This window comes from Ambystoma mexicanum, chromosome 7q, assembly GCF_040938575.1.
Source record: "Ambystoma mexicanum isolate Mex_15411 chromosome 7q, UKY_AmexF1_1, whole genome shotgun sequence".
Taxonomy (NCBI): Eukaryota; Metazoa; Chordata; class Amphibia; order Caudata; family Ambystomatidae; genus Ambystoma; species Ambystoma mexicanum.
Genome location: NC_090941.1, coordinates 809,220,327 through 809,240,506, shown reverse-complemented (window position 1 = coordinate 809,240,506; position 20,180 = coordinate 809,220,327). Strand labels below are relative to the sequence as shown.

Below are 20,180 nucleotides of genomic sequence, written 5' to 3'. Positions count from 1 at the left end.
CTGAACATCCCAACAACATTTGCAACTTTGCATGGGGGCCGTTAGCCGACTGCAGGCCGGTATTGGTGCATCTAACTTTACGTCTTCTAAAATTGGTTACGGGTGCATAATTTCCAAGTTATGGTACCAAACTGGTAGATGGTGTCAGACACCACGGAATAAGCAGGTTCCGATTCGCCAGCAACCATTTCCCTTGGCATCTTGTTTAGGATCTGTAACAAAAGGGGCTCAAAGGAGCCGGAGAGCGTCAGGTGAGGTCACCCAGGGAAATGTTTGTCTAAAAATCTCATGGCCTCCTCGGGCACGGTGAAGAAGTACACCTTGTTGCAGTGTTCTACTCTCAGTTTAGTAGGGAAGAGCATGGCATATTTTACGTTGTGGTTGCAGAGCCTCTTTTTAGTGGCCATGATTGATTTACGCTCTTGTTGTACGGATGTAAAGATGAATCCTAGTGGAGCCCAGTAGTAGTTCGCTCTTGGCTTTTGTGGCATGCAATAGTGCGTCCCTGTCCTGGTAGTTTAGCACACATGCTATTATCGGGTGAGGAGGGGCTCCAGGTTTACGCTTGGGGGCAAGCATTCGATGGGCCTGCTCTATCGCAAGGTCCAAAGATAATTACGGGGTGTCCAGGAGTGATAATGGGATGTTCTCCAGCTATTCTCCCATGGGCCTTGTAATGTTGTCTTCCAGTACCCCTATTGTTCGCAGGTTATTGCGTTGTGATCTGGATTCGAGGTTCTTGTTCTTTTTGCCAATGGTTAGCATTTGTTTCTTGAGTGAGGTGACATCTGCTCTCAGCGATGGCCTCGTCTTCGTTATTACCCATTCTGGTTTCTACCTCCATAATGCAAGTATCTGTTTTGTCCATGTGAGATTTTTTTGAGCTGATCGTGCTGCTCACGTCATGCATCTTGGTGTGTATGGCAGTGAATCCTTCTTGCACATGTTTCATCATACAGTGTAGTTCACTGGGTTCTTGTTGCTCAGCCACACCACCTGAAGCTTCACCAGTGATGCCAGCTCCCTCCCCGGTTTTGGCACAGGCTTAGCGTATATATTTAATGAGCTCTGCCTCTTCCCGGGCCCCTTGGTCATTGTGCATCTGCTGGTCTCCGGTAAAGGTATTGTCAGTGGTAGTATTGCTGGGGGCATTTGCAGTAGTATCACTGTGGGTCAGAAAGCTGATCTCTCCTGGGTCATGCAATGACCTCGGCAGTGGTTTGTCCAAAGCAGTACTGGCTTTTTAATTACATGGTTTGACCCCTATAGTGGAAGAAGGGGTCACTGTTACCAGCTTAGTGTCTCCTGATTGTATGCTTATCCTGAGGTTCTTTATTTGGCTTGTGGCCTGCTGTTTTGGGCCTACTTACTCCAATTCAATTGTCGGTTGCTGGAATGTGCGAGCGAAGAAGGAGAAATGCAAGAGTTCCTGGCTTGTCAAAATCCTCAGCACACTAGCGGCCACGATATGGGGTAGGTGGTATGCTCAGCCGGTGTTACGCATTTGTTGTCCAAGTATAAGGAATGATTGCTTTATGGGTTCTGCGCAGCCCACCAGCTCGGCGCTGGGCGTGTAGGTACTGCTGCTGCAATCCAGTCAGGGAAGCAATGGGCTTTAGTGCCTTAGAGTTGGTGATGATAGGAGGACGTGGGATCCCAAGTTGCTGTGTGTGTAGCAAATAGTTGAGAGGGCCCACCTCTGCCTATCGGTGGGGGGCCCAGGGTGTTGGTTCAAATTGGCACTGGGGGGGGGGACAGAAAAAGAACAAAGAGAGTTGATTGGGGCCACCAAGCCCAGACTGCCGCCGTCCGAGGCGTCTCCCACCGTAGTCTGTGTCAACCATGGCAAAGCGGATCTGGGCGGCCGCCTCCTCCAGTGCGGGGTCCCGCTCACTATTGCCTTCAGAGTAGGTTGGCACTGTGCGCACCAATGGGTCTCACTGTAGCGGATCTAGGCAAATGAGCTGCACGCTCTGGAGGATCTGGCGAGGTGAGGTGCAGTGCATCAGGGACCAATTTGGAGCGAGCTCCACCACGTGGGTCGCCGGTGCCAGTGGAGCTGGGTCGCAGCTCCGCTCACTGCAGCAGTCAGGCAGGTCGCCGTTCCGTTGGGTTGGTGCAACACATCCCTCAGTCCTGAGGCATCGGGCATGAATGGAGGGCAGGGTGTCCCGCTGCGCTCCCTTGCGCTCATTGCCCCAGGGAGTTTAGGGCTATTGCAGCGTATCGAGGGACCAAGGAGGGTAAGATCTGGCGGTCTCGCTGCGTCCACTCTCCTCGAGCTTGAGCACCCTGAAAGACAGGAAAATTGGTGTGTCGCAATGCCGGGCTTCAGAGATCCTCTAGAAAGCGGCCATCTTAGTCAAGCGCAATAGTGACCCCAACAGACCTCTTTTTGTGTTAAGATTTCTGAACATCATAATAATACTGCCAACTTTAATTTTCAATTTGTGAAGAAGCATTTCCGATGGAGCCAACTCATTTAGAAATTCTATGGGATAGTTTTGAGCATCTTCATCTGTATGTTACCATTGTTGAAATGCACATTTTGTTTGCCTGGAAGATGAAATTGAAGTTATATTATTGTATGCGTAAGGCAAGAGCTCCCTTTAGCGGTGATAACCAGCGAAGTAGGCAGTCTCTACTGTTCAACTTGAATTCCTATTGTGTGCGTAAATCAAGAGCTCCCACTAGTGGTAGTAACAGGTGAAGCAGGCGCATGACGGCTTTGGACAAACATAAATCTGGCCTTTTATGATATAGTATACTATTTTGCTGTCTAATGTGAACAGATGTATACCAAATAAACCAAGTGGCTTTCTGCCCAATGCAATGTAGATGTTTATAGGTGAGTATTGATTGAACCAGAGTTCCGAAATGTACTCATTTACACACCATCTCCAAGTGCAGTTTTCGAATGTTAAATGTCAATAGTCTGCAGGAATATTGGAGAGAGTTCCGTACTAATGCTGCGTGTGTTGTCATTTTGTCTGGCAACACTGTCATGGCCTCTGTCAAGAGAATTGAGAATAAAAGTGAACGGGGCACGCTTGTTTTGATTCAGAACCCTTTTTCAAGCCAGGCCATACCAATTATAAATTAATTGTAGCTCATGGACAAGGTAGACACGTATCTTATTGATAGGATCGATGTGAAACAGGGGTAGCTGGATTGTACGTCTTTGGTTTCTAACGTTGTATACATAATTTATTGGAAACCTGTATCCTTGCTGTGCTCTTATGAACAAATATGCCTTTGCCTACAAATGCCACCATTTATTAGGTTTATTAAAAGAAATTAATAACCTGTGATGTTACATGAGTATGGTGGGGGAGCAGCTCAGTTATTGGGCCGAATACTCGGGTAATGGCCTGAATGCAGAGCAAGCTGATTGTTGCTTAGCTGCTTCCTAGCCCCCCGGACTCAGTCTCCCCCCAACATTGACTCCCAGAACCACTGCCACCTTTTCACCACCTATATTCTAATGTTAGCTGGTTGGCATCAATTCCTGGTCCCTCTCTCGCTTGCTACTCCGGGCAGTAAATGCCCTCAACAGTGGGCAGAACCATGTTAAAGGTCTTTACTATGCTTGGGCCAATGAACTTGGGCTATAGACTGGTACTACCTAGTACAAGCCATTGTCTCCGGGATTATTACCCAAGTAATAGAAGTAATTGGAAATACTCATCTGGTGAGATGCGAGCATTTTACTGGCAAAACGAAGTCAATGAGCAAATAAAGAGACAAGAAATTATTTCTGAATGCTCCTTGTGTCAATGTGGGGAAACGTGACAAGTGTGAATTGTTTAATGGAGACCTGAGTCCGCTTCTCCCCTTTATATGGTTATTGGGGCTGTTCCAACAAAAGAGCAAACTGACCAGTAGGTTCTCGGGTATCACGCCCCTCCTGAGCAAACTGACCAGTAGGTTCTCAGGTATCAAGCCCCTCCTGCGTAGAAGATGGATTTCAGCGGCATGGTCCTAGTGCCCCGCCACCTACACATGGTAAGTGGTTACTCGGTCTTGCATTTAGTAATATTATAGAAGGGAAGCCAGTGTGAATGGTGAATGCCAGAAATCCCAGGGACATGCGTGCGATTTTGGGATGTACCTTTGGTGCTAGGCTACTTAGAGGATTAAATCCCCTTATTGGCCCCCCGCCCACAGGTGCTATAGAAAAGGTATGGTGGAAATGGGCTATCACCCCCCCCCCTTCTTTCTGCAGAAGTCTATACAAGTCCCTGAACACTGTAGGATGGGACAACCTGAGCTGTGCCTCGGCAATGTTGGAACGGAACTGTAACATTGCTGTTGAAATCTGGGGGTTCGGGGTGGGGGGGGGGGGTTAAGCAGGTGCCATTGCCTTATTCAGTTGTCGCCGATCATACATGGAGTCCCATAACTGGAAGGAGTACTTGGGGTTTTTGTTTGACCCGAAACAGTGATTTGGTGGAGCAGAGCCACACGTCATTTCAAATGGTGTTAATTCACTAGGCAGTGAATTGAAATTAGTGGCACGAAAAATGTGCAAGCAATTCTGTGTTGTTCTTCCTGATCCAACTCCATTCGTACATGGCTGCAGGTGGCATACTTGCCAGGCTGGCAGCGTGCACTTTGCAATATTGGACCCGAAATTGAACAATGAGCCCAACAAGTACACATGTAGTTTACACGCTGTGAGAGCGATATACATGATGCATCGTAGTGTACACGTTGTGAGGTGAAGAAATGTAATGCAGGAAGTGGACAGCATATTAAATGATGAAGGACTGAACACAGTTATACTCACCACAACTGCACGTGGCATGGCATGATGGTGTGGCGCTCAATGCTTAGTTTGTGAACTCGAAAAGCCAAAGACACATGGAAATTATGTGGAAAAAGATGATCCTTTGAGACTATACCACATACATGGGTCATGTTGGAACAGAGGTCTGCGACCCGCGCCTCTCCTGATGTTTCGACCAATGACTCCCCGTATCCCTCACATCTAGAGAGCCTAAGGTTGCAATCCCATATGTTAGAGTACGCCTATTTAGGACCAGTATTTGTGAAGCAGTTTTGGTAGCTTTTAGACTCCTCATGGCGGAAATAGTAATTCTTGAGTTGTCTGTGGAAAATATGATCTAGCAGCTGGAATCCTGTTGCACAATTTAGAACCGCTACTGAAGAGGCTTGTTGTACTCACTTTCCAGTAGTGGGGCACAGTGAGTTATTTTTTCAGGTCACATCTTAATTGGATTTCAGGAACAAAGAGCCGAAAGCGACCGTAGCTCTGACTTTTTTTGTGTTTTACCTCAGGTGACCTCCTTGGGACACATTGTTTATGGTCGTCTTCTGCAATAGATGAGCGAAATATCTTTTTTAAGTCGCAAGTAAACATTGCTGGAAAGTTTGGTGTCCTTTTACCAAAGGGCCCAGTTTTAAAATCTGGGCCAACATTTACTTCGCCTCATTGTAAACATATGCACTGTGAGGCAGAAATAAAGACGTCCCTCAACTCGCTACTTAATGGAAGGGTACATAGATGAGGAACGGTGGAGTGGCTCTCGCTTCCTCATTGTTTGACCGGAATTCAAAACCTGCCAAGTACTTGTTGGGCGCGTTTTATAGTTTTAATAAATGGTGTTGTGTAGTAGATGTATATAGTGACACAACAGTACACTTCTCCAAACTACGGTACCCTTTTTATCACACATATTACTTACATCAAGACGTGTTGACACACGTCAATACTTTAATAACAGAGCCAATCTTGGGTTGTCCTTTATGGTGTACTGGCCAAGACATGTTACGCACTTGAGCACCTGGAGACTGCCCCTGGGTGGTAGCCGTGCGTGGTATTAATCAACATAACATAACTTGAATGCAATTACCAAACTCTAAATGCATAGACTGTTTTTTCCTTTCTAGGGCCGCTTGGATTTACATGGATCAAGCATTACTGCACTTACGACAAAGGAACTAAAGCATTTACTATGAGTATTTGCGAAGCAAAATCCGGCACAAAAGTGGTGAGTACCCACTTGTTGGACCTTGGTTTAAACTTACGGCACACTGTTCTGTAGTTCTGTCATTTTTTTGGATTGTTTATGGACTGATAAATCATACCGTACTAGTGAGAAGAAGTGTATTGAAAAACATTATATTAAAAAAAAATCTAATTTAATTTGCTACCAATAAACCACAATCTGTGTTTGACTTAGAGTTTACCAATACAGTCATTAGAGGCATGTCCATAATGTATGAAAAATAGGCGTGATATTATGACCGATAACTTTGAGCTTGGATAACTAAGAATTTTTTTATTGATCAGTTGTTTTTAAAGTGTGACATGATATTTTGTGAGGTGTGTAATCTGATGCTGTATTTATATTTTGTTGCTTTTATGGATATATGTATTTTTATCTGAATAAAGCTGACAGAACTTAGTGTCATTACATAAACCCACAAACATGTGTGAAACAAGGTTGAATTCACAGAAGCCAGAGGTATTTGAAATGTAAATGTATTTAAGTTAGTTTGTAATATAGGTGTTCCCAAAAGCAGTCTCTGATTTCAAAAGCAACATTAAAAACATAAAATCTGTCTTCATTTACAATTTTATTTTCAACTCGTATTGCACCTAAAACGATGATCTGTCATTACAATCACTCCCGCTGTTTTTTTGTGCTTGGCATAATCTGATCTAAGCAATTACATTTCTCCTCAAAATTCATTTTTGACCTTCGTATATGTAAGATTGGTCAAAAGTTGGTATTCTCGCAAGAACATGGTTTCTTTTGTTTTGACCTGCTTGAACCATCTTATTATAATCGTATGGGTGACACTATGGTCAGACACGTTTGTATAGGTGCCCTGCCTTAATTGCTGTGTGGAAGGTAATTTACATGTTTGCTCATCCCGAACTTCTTCTAAACATGTTTATTTGGATTATTTACAAATATACAAAGAGATACAAAGAGCTTCAAAGAAATTCAGAGCACTCCCCTAGCCCTCCTCCCCCACAGGACATATTAACATTCCAAGTCCAAAAAAGAGACCATATGCCATCATACAAGGTAATGTGAAGAACTCTGTCGAGTTATCATTCAACCCCAGCCTAAAGTCCTCCCATGTGGCCAGGAAAAGGCAGTCGCTACCTGATTCTTACCCTGTGGGTGGTATCAGGGGGAAGATCACATGGGAGGTGAAGACTAACAAGGGGAAGGTTTGACTCCACTGGGAGGGACGTGGTATTCATCATCTTCTGAAGATTAAATAATTTCCTGATTTTTAATGGCATACTATCAATGTTCCAATCCCTATAATATCAATGTTCCAGTAACCTTTTATAAAGAGCCAGTTGAACAGAGCCAAGTTGGTGCCTCAGAGGCTCATGAGTTAAAGATGAAAACCTTGAGGTTTGATTCTGTTCTAAAGAGAAACCCTCACTCTTATGTGAAATTGCAGACCTTTTACCCACGCTCCCCTTACTCTAGTAACTCTGTCTATAGAATAATCTGATTTCATTGAAAATAAAATGCAACAACTTAATATCACCCTTTGTCCAATTAACTTTGATTCCCATAATGCCAGAACTCAGGAGTGTGAATATTGAAAGGTGTGGTCTAGTCATTTCAAATTAGAGCATCTGAGCTGGATATTTAAACCACAGGAGGACACCTTGCTGTGTTAGTGCGGTTGTTGTGAAGAAGATGAAGCAGAGGAAGAAGCAGTTTATGGGCCTGAGGGATGCGTACCAGAGGGAGCCCAAGCCATCCGAGGTGCAGGAGCAGCCATGGAGAGAAGCCCGCCAGCAGAAGTCATCCCGACTGTTGAAAGCCAGAAGAACTGCATAGTACGTGTGCGGAAGATGGTGTACTAAGAAGAAGCCCAGCTGTGAAGGAGATGCGCTACCGAAGCAGCATGAAGCAGACTGGAGAAACCACAGCAGATCAACAGAGCTGCCACTGCACCCGGATACCGCTGCACAACTTACCTGAAGCTCGCCGAAGCAGGAGCGAAGCCAAACTACTTCAGAAGCACTGCTGCAGGGCCTGACAGCCAGAGGGAGCCACAACGCTACCAGTGTCTTGTTCGAGCAGGCTGCAGTGGTTGTGTCTGCACCAGCCAGCAAGGCACAGACCTGGAGAGCACCGCATTACACCGCCGAACCGCTGGTCCCCTGGAGTTTCCACTTCTGCATCCAGGATCCCATGCAGCCCGCCATTGCTGCCCTACTATGAGGACAGACATGAGTGATCACCACATGAAGACTTTTTTGTGTCCTGAAGAAGATGGTCTACAACCACTTATAACCATCGAAACCAGTCAACCAGACTGGTTGTGGCTTCTCCACAACACCCCACGATATCCCCAAGACCAACAGGGGGTACCGAAAAACAACTGAAAACTGAGAGAAGCATGGGCTTTCAGCACACCCCAAAGCCAGTGGGAATGGCCAGTTTTAAGAAAAAAAGTAAAATATTTTGTTGAAAAAACCCGATCGACGTTTTGGGCAACCATCCACATGCAAAGAGCTTTGAGCCATCAGGGTGAATAAAGAACAAGCCAAAAAAATCCCGATGTCTCCGACCTATACATTTTAACCAAAATTGTTTGGTTCACAACTACGAGATCTAATCCCCCTCGCATCAACCCACCACACTGCTGGTTGCCTCTTCCCATCCCTTTGTAGGCTGTTGGTGTTAGCCCTGCATGCGGTATACAGACAACCACATGCAGATAGCTGAAATTAGTTCCAACTTCCCGCCCTCCCAGACAGGCACTACACCATCCACTGTCTAAGGTCAGACAACCCACCACCAAACCCCCCCTCCTTTCCATATCAGCAGGGTTTTGGGTGTCTGACGAAAGGGCCAGAACAGCTCATCATCTTGTGTCCAACAGTTAGGAATACCACTAAACTACCACAACCACCCCTTTTGCCTTGCCTTTACCTGCAAGCAGACCAGTGTTTCCCCATTTAACTGTCCATTGTGTACCAAACAGAGGGGCCCTCCATGATGAAAACAGTGAGTTGGCAGAGAGTGAATGCTGATACTGGGGTGCTCTGTTGCAGAAAGCTGCCCACACTAATGATTTTGATACCGAACAATTATGGAATCTAATCAGAATGTATTTAATGAATAGCAAAAACAAAGCTAAGTGGCAAAGAAGGAGGACTTTGGGCAAGCTCCAAGAGGGGAACATTTGTAACCAATATTACCTACACCCAAGAGGCTGTCGAAAGACTTTGTGCAAACTCCAAGAACGGAACATTTGTAACCAGTACTACCTACAGCCAAGACTTTGGCAAACTACCAGTGGGGCAAGCTCTGGCCAACATTATCATTATCTGCAGCCAAGATGCTACAGGCAAACCAGAACAAGACCACCTCTGGGAATAGCTCATAACCAGCCTTACTATCAGCCAATAAGTTGTGAAAGACCCTTAATAAAACCAACAAAGCCTAAGGCCCCTTTAAGAGATATAATTTTGGGAAAGCTTATATCTCACATTGCCAGCAGTCAATAAATTGTGAAACCACGCTGAAAGACTCCTGTGGAGAATACTGGAAATCAAGCCATCAAAGATAGTGGTGGGAGTTTTCTTCCTGACAGGCAAGTATACCAGAAAAGGGCTTATAGTAGTTAGTCCTTACAGGCAATTGGACCAGAAAAGAAAATTATGGTTTGATACCTTTGTGGCAGAAGGATTTGTGGAAAGAACCTTTGTAGAATGAAAGAATGTATGTGCTTTATCATTTGTTTAGAAGAAGTATGTTACAGGCAAGTTGTTGTTTGCTATCCTGACAAAAAGAGTTTTACCAACAGAAGAAGTATTGAGAAAGAGTGACATGTTATCTTGACAAGAAGAAGTTAGTTTGTTTTGGAAAAACTGTTATCATGGTACTCTGTGGTTGAAAAATACTTTTATATTACTTTGAACGGAACTGTGTTGAAACAGAACTATAACTTATATTGAGTGTTCCTGAATTGATCCAGGCAAAGGGAATACAACCCTGGTTGCAAGGAGTACTTCCAAGAGCATTTGAGCATGAATTACAAGACTGTTTTGTTGAACTGAATTTTAGCCATATTTTTCTTGTAGAATTTTGTTGTGTGTACTAGTGTGAAGGCCAGAGGTATATTTGACATTAGGCCAGTTTTCTTTAGTTTCAGTTTGCTACGCAGGGATCGATCTATTATCGATAGGGGTCAGCGAAACAGTTCAAGTACCATTAGCACAGAGTCTGTCTAAGCTAGCCTTCAACATAAGAGTAAATGAGAGAACAATAGTAGGTCTTCATCCAACCCTATATTTACTTTGAATAAATGGCAAACTTTTAGAAAACATTTCTGACCCACGCACAGTAACCTTCTTGCGAGTCTTCCAAAGGATTCTTTCAATTAAAGACATACATCGTAATTCATGAACCCAATTCAGCTTAATTGGGAAATGCACAGCTTTCTATCCCTTCAAAAACTACTCTTTTGCCATTGTAGCTGCTCTGAACACAAAAAAATGTCTGTGCGAAAGACAACTCATTCAATTGTGAATCACTGCCCAGGATAAGAGTGTCAAAAGAGAAATCCATATCCATTCACAGTTCTGTATGTATGCAGCATGTTACATCAGACCAAAGCTATGGATTTTGTAACATTCCCACAATATATGTCCTATAGTACGCTTTTTGTGCCTGCACCCCTAGCATAATTGAGAACCATATAGACCCCTAGCAAACATGGTAACCCGTGTCCAGAAAAGCCAGTTAAAAATCTTGATTTTCACACGTTCTGTCCACACAACGTAAGGAAGACACTCTTATATTCCCACAAAATGTAACCCATCCAGCTGCAGATATTTCCCGACCCTACGCATCAGACCATTTGGACAGTAATCCTGTGCTGTCCTGTGTTTTGAATTAAGGAATACGCTGCAGAATCGACATGTCCTTCCCGACCAACTCGTATTAAGACATTTGCCACACCAGCCTTCCCCAACTCTCCATTCTTAGTTTCCTTTGCTTTAGAAATCACAAGCTTCAGGAGTCTACTGCTGAGCTTTAATCAAGTCTATGGATAAAGGACAAGCATGCTCGTCCTTAGCACTTAAGGGGTAAAATGAACAACCTTCCATACCTTGCCTCTCTTTTAGCATCCCAAAAGATGACCTACTCCCATTCACCAACAAATCTTCTATCCTGTCAACCCTTGCTATTTTTGTGAGGGTTAAGTTTGTTTGTTTCTTTATTTATATAGTGCACCAAACCCGGAGGTATCTTGGCACGTTCAGAGTTACGAAAGTTACATACAGAATAGTAATAAAGCAATCAAAGTATTTACAGCATAATTACAAATAATGACATGTGTTAGACACAGATATTTACAGTGAGCTAGAGCTGAGATAGGATTATACATCATGGGGAAGGATCCAGGATTTCGTGTTCTTCCTGAAACTATACTAGGAGGGTTCTGCTCTGAGGTTGAGGGGTAATGAGTTCCACAGTTTAGCGGCCATCACTAGAAAGCTGCTTCCGCTTGCTTTCTGTAGTTTTTATATAGGTACATTCAGACAATGTAAGTGTATGGATCTCACAGGGTGTTCAGAGGTTTTTTTGGTGAATGTGTCAGCTAGATATTTAGAAGCGGCATTGGCTAGACATGTATGCACAAGAGTCAGAGATTTGAAGTTAATTGTATCTTTGACTGCAAGCCAGTTGGTGCTGCGTCTGTGCTGATATCTGGGAATGTTGAATACTGATTCTAGAACGTTATTCTTTAGGGTTTGGGGCTTGGTTATGTTATAATTGCTGGAGCCTAGATCTAAGGCATTGAAGTAGTCTAATTTTGCTAGTATTAGAGCTCTAGCTAGTGTGATACAGCTGGCTGTTAACAAGAAGTGTTTACAAGCGTTAATTAATTTGCAGGTGTATGCTGTGGCAGATGATATAGCATTGACCTGTCTCTTTAGGTTAAGAGCTTAGTCAAGGTAGAAGTCCAAGGTTTTCACCTTGCTGGAAACTTTAATGTTATTGCCGTCGATATTGAAAGATTTAAACTGATTACTTAGGTTGTTTAGTTTTACCGATGAGCCGACGAGGAGAAGCTCTGTCTTCTCGTCATTCAGACACAGGCCATGGGTGGCCATCCACACCCAGATGATCAGATATTTTTTATTGAGTAAAGTAGAGGCAGTTTCGTAGTCACCAGTGATGGGTATGAGAATCTGAGTGTCATCTCCGTAGTTAGTGTAGGTGACACCCAGATTATCAAGATCATCAAAGAGGGGCAAGGTGAATATGTTATATAATGTTGGCGAAACACAGGACCCTTGAGGGACTGCACAGGTGGTGGGTATAGGTTCGGCTAAAGCATTGGGTTAAAAGACTCTAAAGGTACAATTATCCAGGAAAGACAGAATCCAGGCCGTGGTTTCCTTGGAGAAGTGTGCAGCAGTGATAAGATGGTTGCAAAGGACCTTGTGATCAAATAGGTTGAATGCGGGCGAGAGATCTAAAAGGAGGAGAGCCAATTTCCCATTGTCCTTTAGGTTGTCCATTTGATTTTTTAAATCACTTAATGTTGTTTCTGTTCCATGTTTAGGTCTGAAACAAGATTGTCGCAGACCCAGGAGATTATTGGTTTCTAGATAAGACTGTATCTGGAGGTAGGCAGCTCTATCTAGTATTTTAAGAAGGAAGGAGATAGTGGTTATGGGTCTGTAATTGGTAGGTATGTTGGGATCTAGATACATTTTATTCAGAAGCAGGAGGACCCACGCGTCTTTTAGGTTAGTGGGGACAGAACATGAGTCAAATGAAGAGTTTGAGGGAAGTGATGAAGGGTGCTAGCTCTGGCGGCCTCTTTGACAATTGGTGCGGAGAAAGGGTCACCCTGGCATCTTGATGGTTTAAGTGAGGATATTAATTCTGTTACTTCCTTGATGGAGATGGGGGCAAACTTAAAATGGTTGCGTGAGTTCTCTGGAGTTGTGTGCGAGTTTGGTGCAGGCAAGTCCTTAGCTATGTTAAGTTTTTTGTTTTCTATTTTCTTTTGAAGCAGTGACATTTTGTTGGCTAGTGTGGTTTGGAATTTTAGTACGCCACGTCTTGTCCTTGATGCAAATGTCTGTTTGGGGGGTAGGTGTTTCTAGTGAGAATGATGAATGGTTCTCTAGTGTTAGAGCTTTCTTTGTTGATCCTATCATTGAAGGTGTCTTTTTTGGTTTGGAGTATCTCCATTTGAACTTTTTTGGATATTAGAGCCAATTGTTCCTTATGATCATCCAACGGATTAGCCTTCTAGAGGGCTTTTGCCCTTCTTTTCTCATTGCGTAAGGCTTTGAGATTAGGGGTAAACCAGGAGTTGAGGTGTGTTTGGGGTTGCTCTTTATGCATTTTCAATGGTGCTATTTTATCAATAGCTGTTTTGATAGTATTATTGTAGAGTTCAACGAGCACTGTGGGGTCTGAGCTAGTGAGTGTGAGGTTGGTAATAGGTTGGAGTAATGGTAATAGACTATCTATAGTTACATTATGCTTATTTCTAGTCAAAGTACATGGGGCTATAGGGTTTGTAATGGCTTGAGATTGGATGGGTAGGGAGAATGAGATTAACTGAGGGTCAGTCCATGCACATTGTTCATTGGCAATCATTTTAGTGTTGCAATTATGGTCTGCGAGCCAGTCTAATGTCCTACCTTTAATATGGTGCATAACATTGTTACATCTAGACATGTTTATTCTCTTCTAAAGATGATTGATGTTTAATCTACTGCAGGAAGGGACATGACTCCCAATCACGGAGTACTATACTTCTGTGATGGTCTGAACAAAAGCAAAAGAAGAGACTACCCATAAATGACTGGTGTCATACACCTGTGCATTCTCTTAACTGTGATGGTATAGAAAAATGTGTTTTCTCAGGGAGGGTTCTTCCATTTCCAGAAATGTGGTGGTTCGAGATGTAATAATGTTATCCACATACTAATCCCTCAGAACAATATTACATGATAGTGTGTACTTTATGGATCTGGATATTTGTATAACTATACAATAAATGTTCATTGCCTTTTTGATAAATTATGAATAGAAAAGTATCTACATATGTTTTGGTTTGTTGTGATAAATAATGTTTTCATTACTGCCTAATGCCCACCCACAAATAAGAGAACAGTCTCAGACACGTTGTACCGGTCCTGTTAGCAGTTTTTGATGTTGTGATTGTGCCCATTGTGATAGGGCCACAATAGATGAGGGTTTGCCCCACTGTGTATATTTGCATTTGAATGTCAACTTAGGTCTCCTAGCCTGATAATTATATTGCCCCTGTGGCATCAATATAATTAAGTTTTCATTAATGTCCCTTACATACCCAGTTGTTAGGGAGAATTCTCAAAAATGTGCTAATTCCCTTCACCTTAGAGTCCCCCAGCAACTTTGGATTTTGAGGACTTGATTTTTTTTACCTGGAGAGAGTGTGAGCCTTTTTCCCACTCATGTATTTTTATGTATGTTTTACTCGTGTGTTTTCTTTGGTTATGGAGTCTAACTAACTCCATAGGCATCATCTTTTCTTTTGTGTCACACAGCACCCTCACTGCAGTGGTGCAGGGAAGCCTTTCCAGGCTTTCCCAAGGTTTAAATACCTTCTCTGGGATAAACTACTGTTTCCCAGAGTAAGTAAAGTGAAATTGACTTTACTAGTCTTTAAAATTCCTAGACCCAGCGCACCCTATCTTACAATAGAGTGCTGGAGGGTTTACTTGGTATCCCCTATGTCTAGATACTCATGTAGCAGTCAAATGCTACCCTTTCCTCTTAGAATTGCTGGTGGCAGTGGTTTTACAATGAACTACATGATTTTTCCCGACCGCAAACTATTCGTAGCTCCGGTAGAGTTAAATCGCGGGCGCCATGATTTTCAAGATGGCGTCTGAGCCCCCTTTGTCTAAACAGGTCCCGGTCTTCTTTTTTTGCAATTTCTTTTTGGAAAGGTTCTTCTAGACTTTGTCTCTGCGCGCCAAACCAGGTTTGGTCCCTTTGTTCCTTCGCCTTTGGCGGGCTTCAGGAGTGAAGACCGCCTCTGGTGCCCAAGTGTCTAGGGTGGGCAGGAAGTGAGGGAGGTGCCCGACACTTCCTGTGCTTAGTCTCCTAGGAGACCCAAATGCACTCTGGCATGATTGGTTGGCTGACTGTTCAGCAAGGACAGCCACCCTGCTGGCTGTGTGACAGCTAGGCTGGAATTAATTGGAGAGAACTGAATAAAAGGCATGTCTCTTGGCTTGGAAGGCAGAGTCGACCACTGGAACGAAAGAACCGAAGACAAGCTTGAAGAGAACGGCTGCTGCAACTCCTGGACCGTTGGTTTGCCCGGTGAAGCCCTGCTGCAGGACCGAACCACCAAGTTCACCTCGACAGAGAAGCCCCTGTAAGGACGACTTCTCCCTTTGAGTTGGTGTGACCAATCAACTCAACAGTAAACCACCTGGATACTCATCTCAGAGCTGGTTGCATTTTCCTCAGAGTGCTGCAGAAAACCGTATAGCCAGGGAGAGAGACACCAGTTTGTGTGCTTGATTTATAGCTACCGGAATTGAAGTTTTACCAAGCTTTTTGACTGTTCAAGTGCAGTGCAAGAGTCCTCCGATGTCCTCCCTCTTGTCCCCACGACTGAGGCTCAGGAACAGCGAAATCTGCAGGAACTGCCAGGAACAGAAGTCATCAGCTGCCTCTTTTTCTTCATTTGTAAGGTACTGCAAAACAAGACTGAGAGTACTTACCTCGCGCGGTGAAAGTGCTTGAAACCTAATCAGCTTGTGAGCCAACATATGATTCTTCTTGCTACAAACTACTTCTAAGAACTTTGGCAAAGATTTTTCCGTTTGCTGTATCCTATCCAAGACTTTAGCCCCTTAACTTTGGCCTAGCCTATTGAATTGAATTGACTCTTCTGGTGAACTCAAAATATTTGCACTGTCTAAGAATAATTGTAACCTTTCTTGTTCTAATAACCGTTGCCTTTTACTCCTCTTTGAATAGTATTCTGAATTCTACAGTAAGCTTTTCATGTCCCCTGCACCCTTATTACTAAAAGTTACCTGTGATTGTAGGTAGTGTTCATAAGGCCATTGCAATAGGGCCTTATCTGATTCAGAAACTTAGAGTGTACAGTATTGAAGCATATATATATAATTGCCTCCTTCTATTGAATGTTTTATATCTGACTGGTTAATTAATAAGTGTTTAACTAAGAAAACTTGAGTAAGAGTTTATTTGAATACCTGTGATTGTAGACCTCTGTGTAACATCATTACTGCTCACATATCCCCTCTTGAGATAAGCCTGGCTGCTCAGCAGTACTACCAAAACTGTAGTACATACTTATACCAAGCAGCGCTACCAAAACTGTAGTACATACCTACACCAAAGGTTGGTTTGCTTACACCTATAGTCATAGTTGCTTGTAGTGTTCCAAGAGGGTACTGCATTAAAACTTTGCCTAACACCAGTAAAGATCTTATCACACATGTCTAAGCACTGTTCCACAGACCTAAATGTTTTATTAAAGTGTGTCAACCCAGCATGTCAATATAAATGTCAACACACTGGATCACTTCGATCTCGGGATGAACTGAAGACTATTGTTCTCTCATTTACTCTTCTGTTGAAGGCTAGCTTAGACGGACTCTACAATTGGCAATTGAACTGGACTATATGGCAATAAGTGCAGACCCACCATGCTAGTGTGGACAAGTCTTTTTCTGGTCAAAGTGGGTCAGTATTTTGCCTGAAGTGGGCCACTTTGATGAGTTACTTCACTGTTCTTCTAGAAGTTGTGTCCATTGCTGCTGAACAAATATTCTTCAAGATGCACAATTTACAAAATATTCTACCAAAAACTCACGCTTGGATACTGCTCAGTCTGTCATAAAAGCAAAGAACTGTCATTTGTGACTCGCCCCCTTTTTCACTGGTGTCCGAGTCAATTGTATGCCCCAGTCTGACACTGTTTAGAACAATAGGGCAGTTCAGAGAAGGAATGCCAGTATTATTCACGTTTATTTGATTAACGTAAATAATAGATCTAAAACAATAAGCAGTGCTTGTTTTATTATCACTACGTTCCAAATGAAAGAGAGCAGTCCCTGTTTGACTTTGAGTATTAGAAACGTACATCCTGTGGATATCGCTAGCCGGTCTCATTCGAGTAGCCTCCCACGTCAATTCCCAAAGAGGTTAGACTCAGGACCACCTGAGCTGGAATGGGCGCAAGAAAAGAGGAAATGGTGCCAATCGCGCACCTTTATGTCTCATGATTGACACCATTGCGCCAAGTCACCGGGAGGATAGCTCAGGCAACGTGCTTGGCTTGGAAGCAAGACGACACGGAGCAGCACAAAGTTCGATCCCCGGGTCCGCACTTAGAAACCTCCGGGTATTAAGCGTGTTATAAATACCCAATCCTATCATATCATATCATGCTTTCTATGCGGTCATAGCGATCCACGTGCCCTCATCCAACAATAAGACTGGCTGTATTGCTCCCAAAGCAAAATGTAAAAAGGAAAAGGTTTGTACAATTCTTTGCTGCTGCATCTTCTCCAGCTCTATTCCAGACGTTAATTGGGTGAAAGAGATGAAACTATGTATAATGATGCTCTAGGCTTGCAATGTGTTTTCCACCTCTCTTTCAGCCATCGATAAAAGCACAGTTCATTCTTGACATGTTCTGATGTGTGTGTATATAACTGAGGTAACATTTGGTTCGGTAAATACAACATTGCAAGTATAGTCATTTACATTTGTATTGATCCCTGCTTCGCATTTTGATGCATTTAAAATGTGTGTTTATGTTTTGACGTTGCTTTTCCGTTTTTCTCATTTGCAGCAGAACGGTCTTGTGGCATGTCCCCCGGAAGTGTTCAAGCTGAAAACCTGCATACGAAGGAAAACGGATTCTATAGATAAACGTTTTTGTTTTGATGTAGAAGTCGTTGAAAGGTTGGTCTGCGTTATTAGTAGTGCGTGATATATTTTGCTTATTCCGTGTCTGTGTGAGCTTTAGGACTAAAGGTGCGCCGGTTAATTGCCACTAACAAAACCATCACTAAAGTGCAAGAACAAGTAGTAGTTAATAAACGGTTCACCCAAAAAAAAGTACAATTAGTTGAAAGGGGATTGTTTGAAAATATTGCTATTGCATAGTTCCCAGAATGTGCCTCCTTTTCCGGGTGAACCTTGACACGGTTTTTTATTTTTAATACAGCCCTGGATACGGGTTGGTGCATCCGTTGTTGCATATATCTGTTTGCACACTGACAGTATAAAGGACATTCTGGAGATTTATGACACGATTTAATTAACACAAATGTTCCATCGTTGAACTTCTTAGACAAGCATGTCACAGAATTCTAAGCAGGAACAATATTCAGTGAAAAAACTTTGTTAAAGGGACGTTATGGTTACAAGTAAAACTGAAAAAAACCCTGAAATTTGCCAGTTATTGTAAGCTAAGCAACCATAACTCGCACCACCACCGTGCACTGCTAAGACTAACACCAAGGCACATGAAAGATGACATCACAAATGTCATTGAAGACATCACTGATGACATCACACATCTGGACCATTTGTTTTTGTTCACTGACATATATAGGTCAGGTGGGTTTGTTCACTGACAATCAGAATATTAAAATTGAAAAAGGTGCTATATATCTGGACTTTAACATTGTCATATGTTTTTTAAGTACTTTCCTTAGGGTTTGCTCTCAGCTTATGGTGCACATACATGGGTAAATGAGCAGGCCTCAAACACACAATTCATTTGTATACATGAAGATAAACTTTAATGTCATTAACATTTTCTGATGATGCCGTTTGTTTAATCCTTGCTTTAGTTTCCCTGTATGTGCCTCTGATTTGCATGCATTGTGGTTATTCATATGTATTGTTTGTACCAGCACAAGTGTTGTAAGTGTTGAATTGTTAGCTAGTTATTACATGTTTAACACTATACTATCCAAAATTACAAGATTATAAATAGTGTACTTCTATTGTGCATGCTGCAGTCATTGCCTATGTTTATATATGATTAGGTTTCTGTATTAACAACAACACTTCAATACAAAGATTTTAGATGAGTACATTCTTTAATAGATTAAGTAGTTCGCAATAGGTCTCCCGATCACCCCTGACGTATTGGTCCCAACAATATAAACACAACTCCTTGTAGGGACTTTTCTTCCAAATATATTTCACATGTGATGTCATCAGTGATGTCATCAATGACATTTGTGATATCATCTTTGATGTCCTGGGTGTTAGTCTTAGCAGTGCACGTTGGTGGCGCGAGTTATGGTTGCATAGCTTACCATAACTGGCAAATTTCAGGGGGTTTTCGGTTTTACTTGTAACCATAACGTCCTTTTAACAAAGTTTTTTCATTGAATTTCATAGGTTTTTATTAGTGCAACTTAACCATAATGTCCCCTTAACAAAGTTTTTTCAGTGAATTTCATGGGTTTTTACCAGTGCGTGCTATTAACTAACTTACTATATAGCAATATTTGTGTCCGATTGTTAACACTTCTATACACTTTTTGCAACTATTTCAACTAGTTTTGCATCCGTAGATGTCTACAAACATCTGACTTCATTGCAGACTTTCTGGACAGTGCCACATAACCATACGCTGGCACGCGGCATGATGACATGCCCGAGAACCCTTCCACACTTCACGATAAGATCCGTGCTTCGCGGACAATTCAGAACTGCATTTTCTACTAATTTAGGAACTTTCAACTTCAAAATTTCACTTGCACAACTCTAACACCTATTCCTACTCTTTATCCATTAACAAGCTAGTACACAGTAAATACTTTTATTTATTTTAAAATGGCATCAGTTTATACCATCCCTCCTCCCCAAGAGCCACCAACATTGCTGTAATCAAGGAGCATGAGAAACACTGCCCCATACCTGAGAACTAACACATGTGCAACATTTTCCCCTGTCCACCCACCCCTCCATATTAGGGTTTGGTGCCTCTTCCCTCATTTCCTTCCCACCTTTTGTTCTTAGCTCTCCTGCCAAAAAAAAATAAATACATCCGTAAACAACAAAAGAAATGTTCCTTTAGGAACCACCTTTCACAGTTAAAAAATAGAACTACAAAAAGACGTATAGATTCCA

The 20,180-nt window shown here is 42.7% G+C and overlaps 1 protein-coding gene across 2 annotated transcripts in view; it reads left to right on the top strand.

Moving 5' to 3' along the window:
• The window catches only part of ARHGAP42 (Rho GTPase activating protein 42), a 979,121-nt gene that overhangs the window by 752,751 nt on the left and 206,190 nt on the right, over window positions 1–20,180 (top strand). For both annotated transcript variants that reach the window (XM_069639111.1, XM_069639110.1), the window contains exons 9-10: window positions 5,914–6,014; window positions 17,878–17,990. In XM_069639111.1, the coding sequence (XP_069495212.1) occupies window positions 5,914–6,014; window positions 17,878–17,990 (214 nt within the window). The remainder of the gene's footprint in view (window positions 1–5,913; window positions 6,015–17,877; window positions 17,991–20,180) is intronic.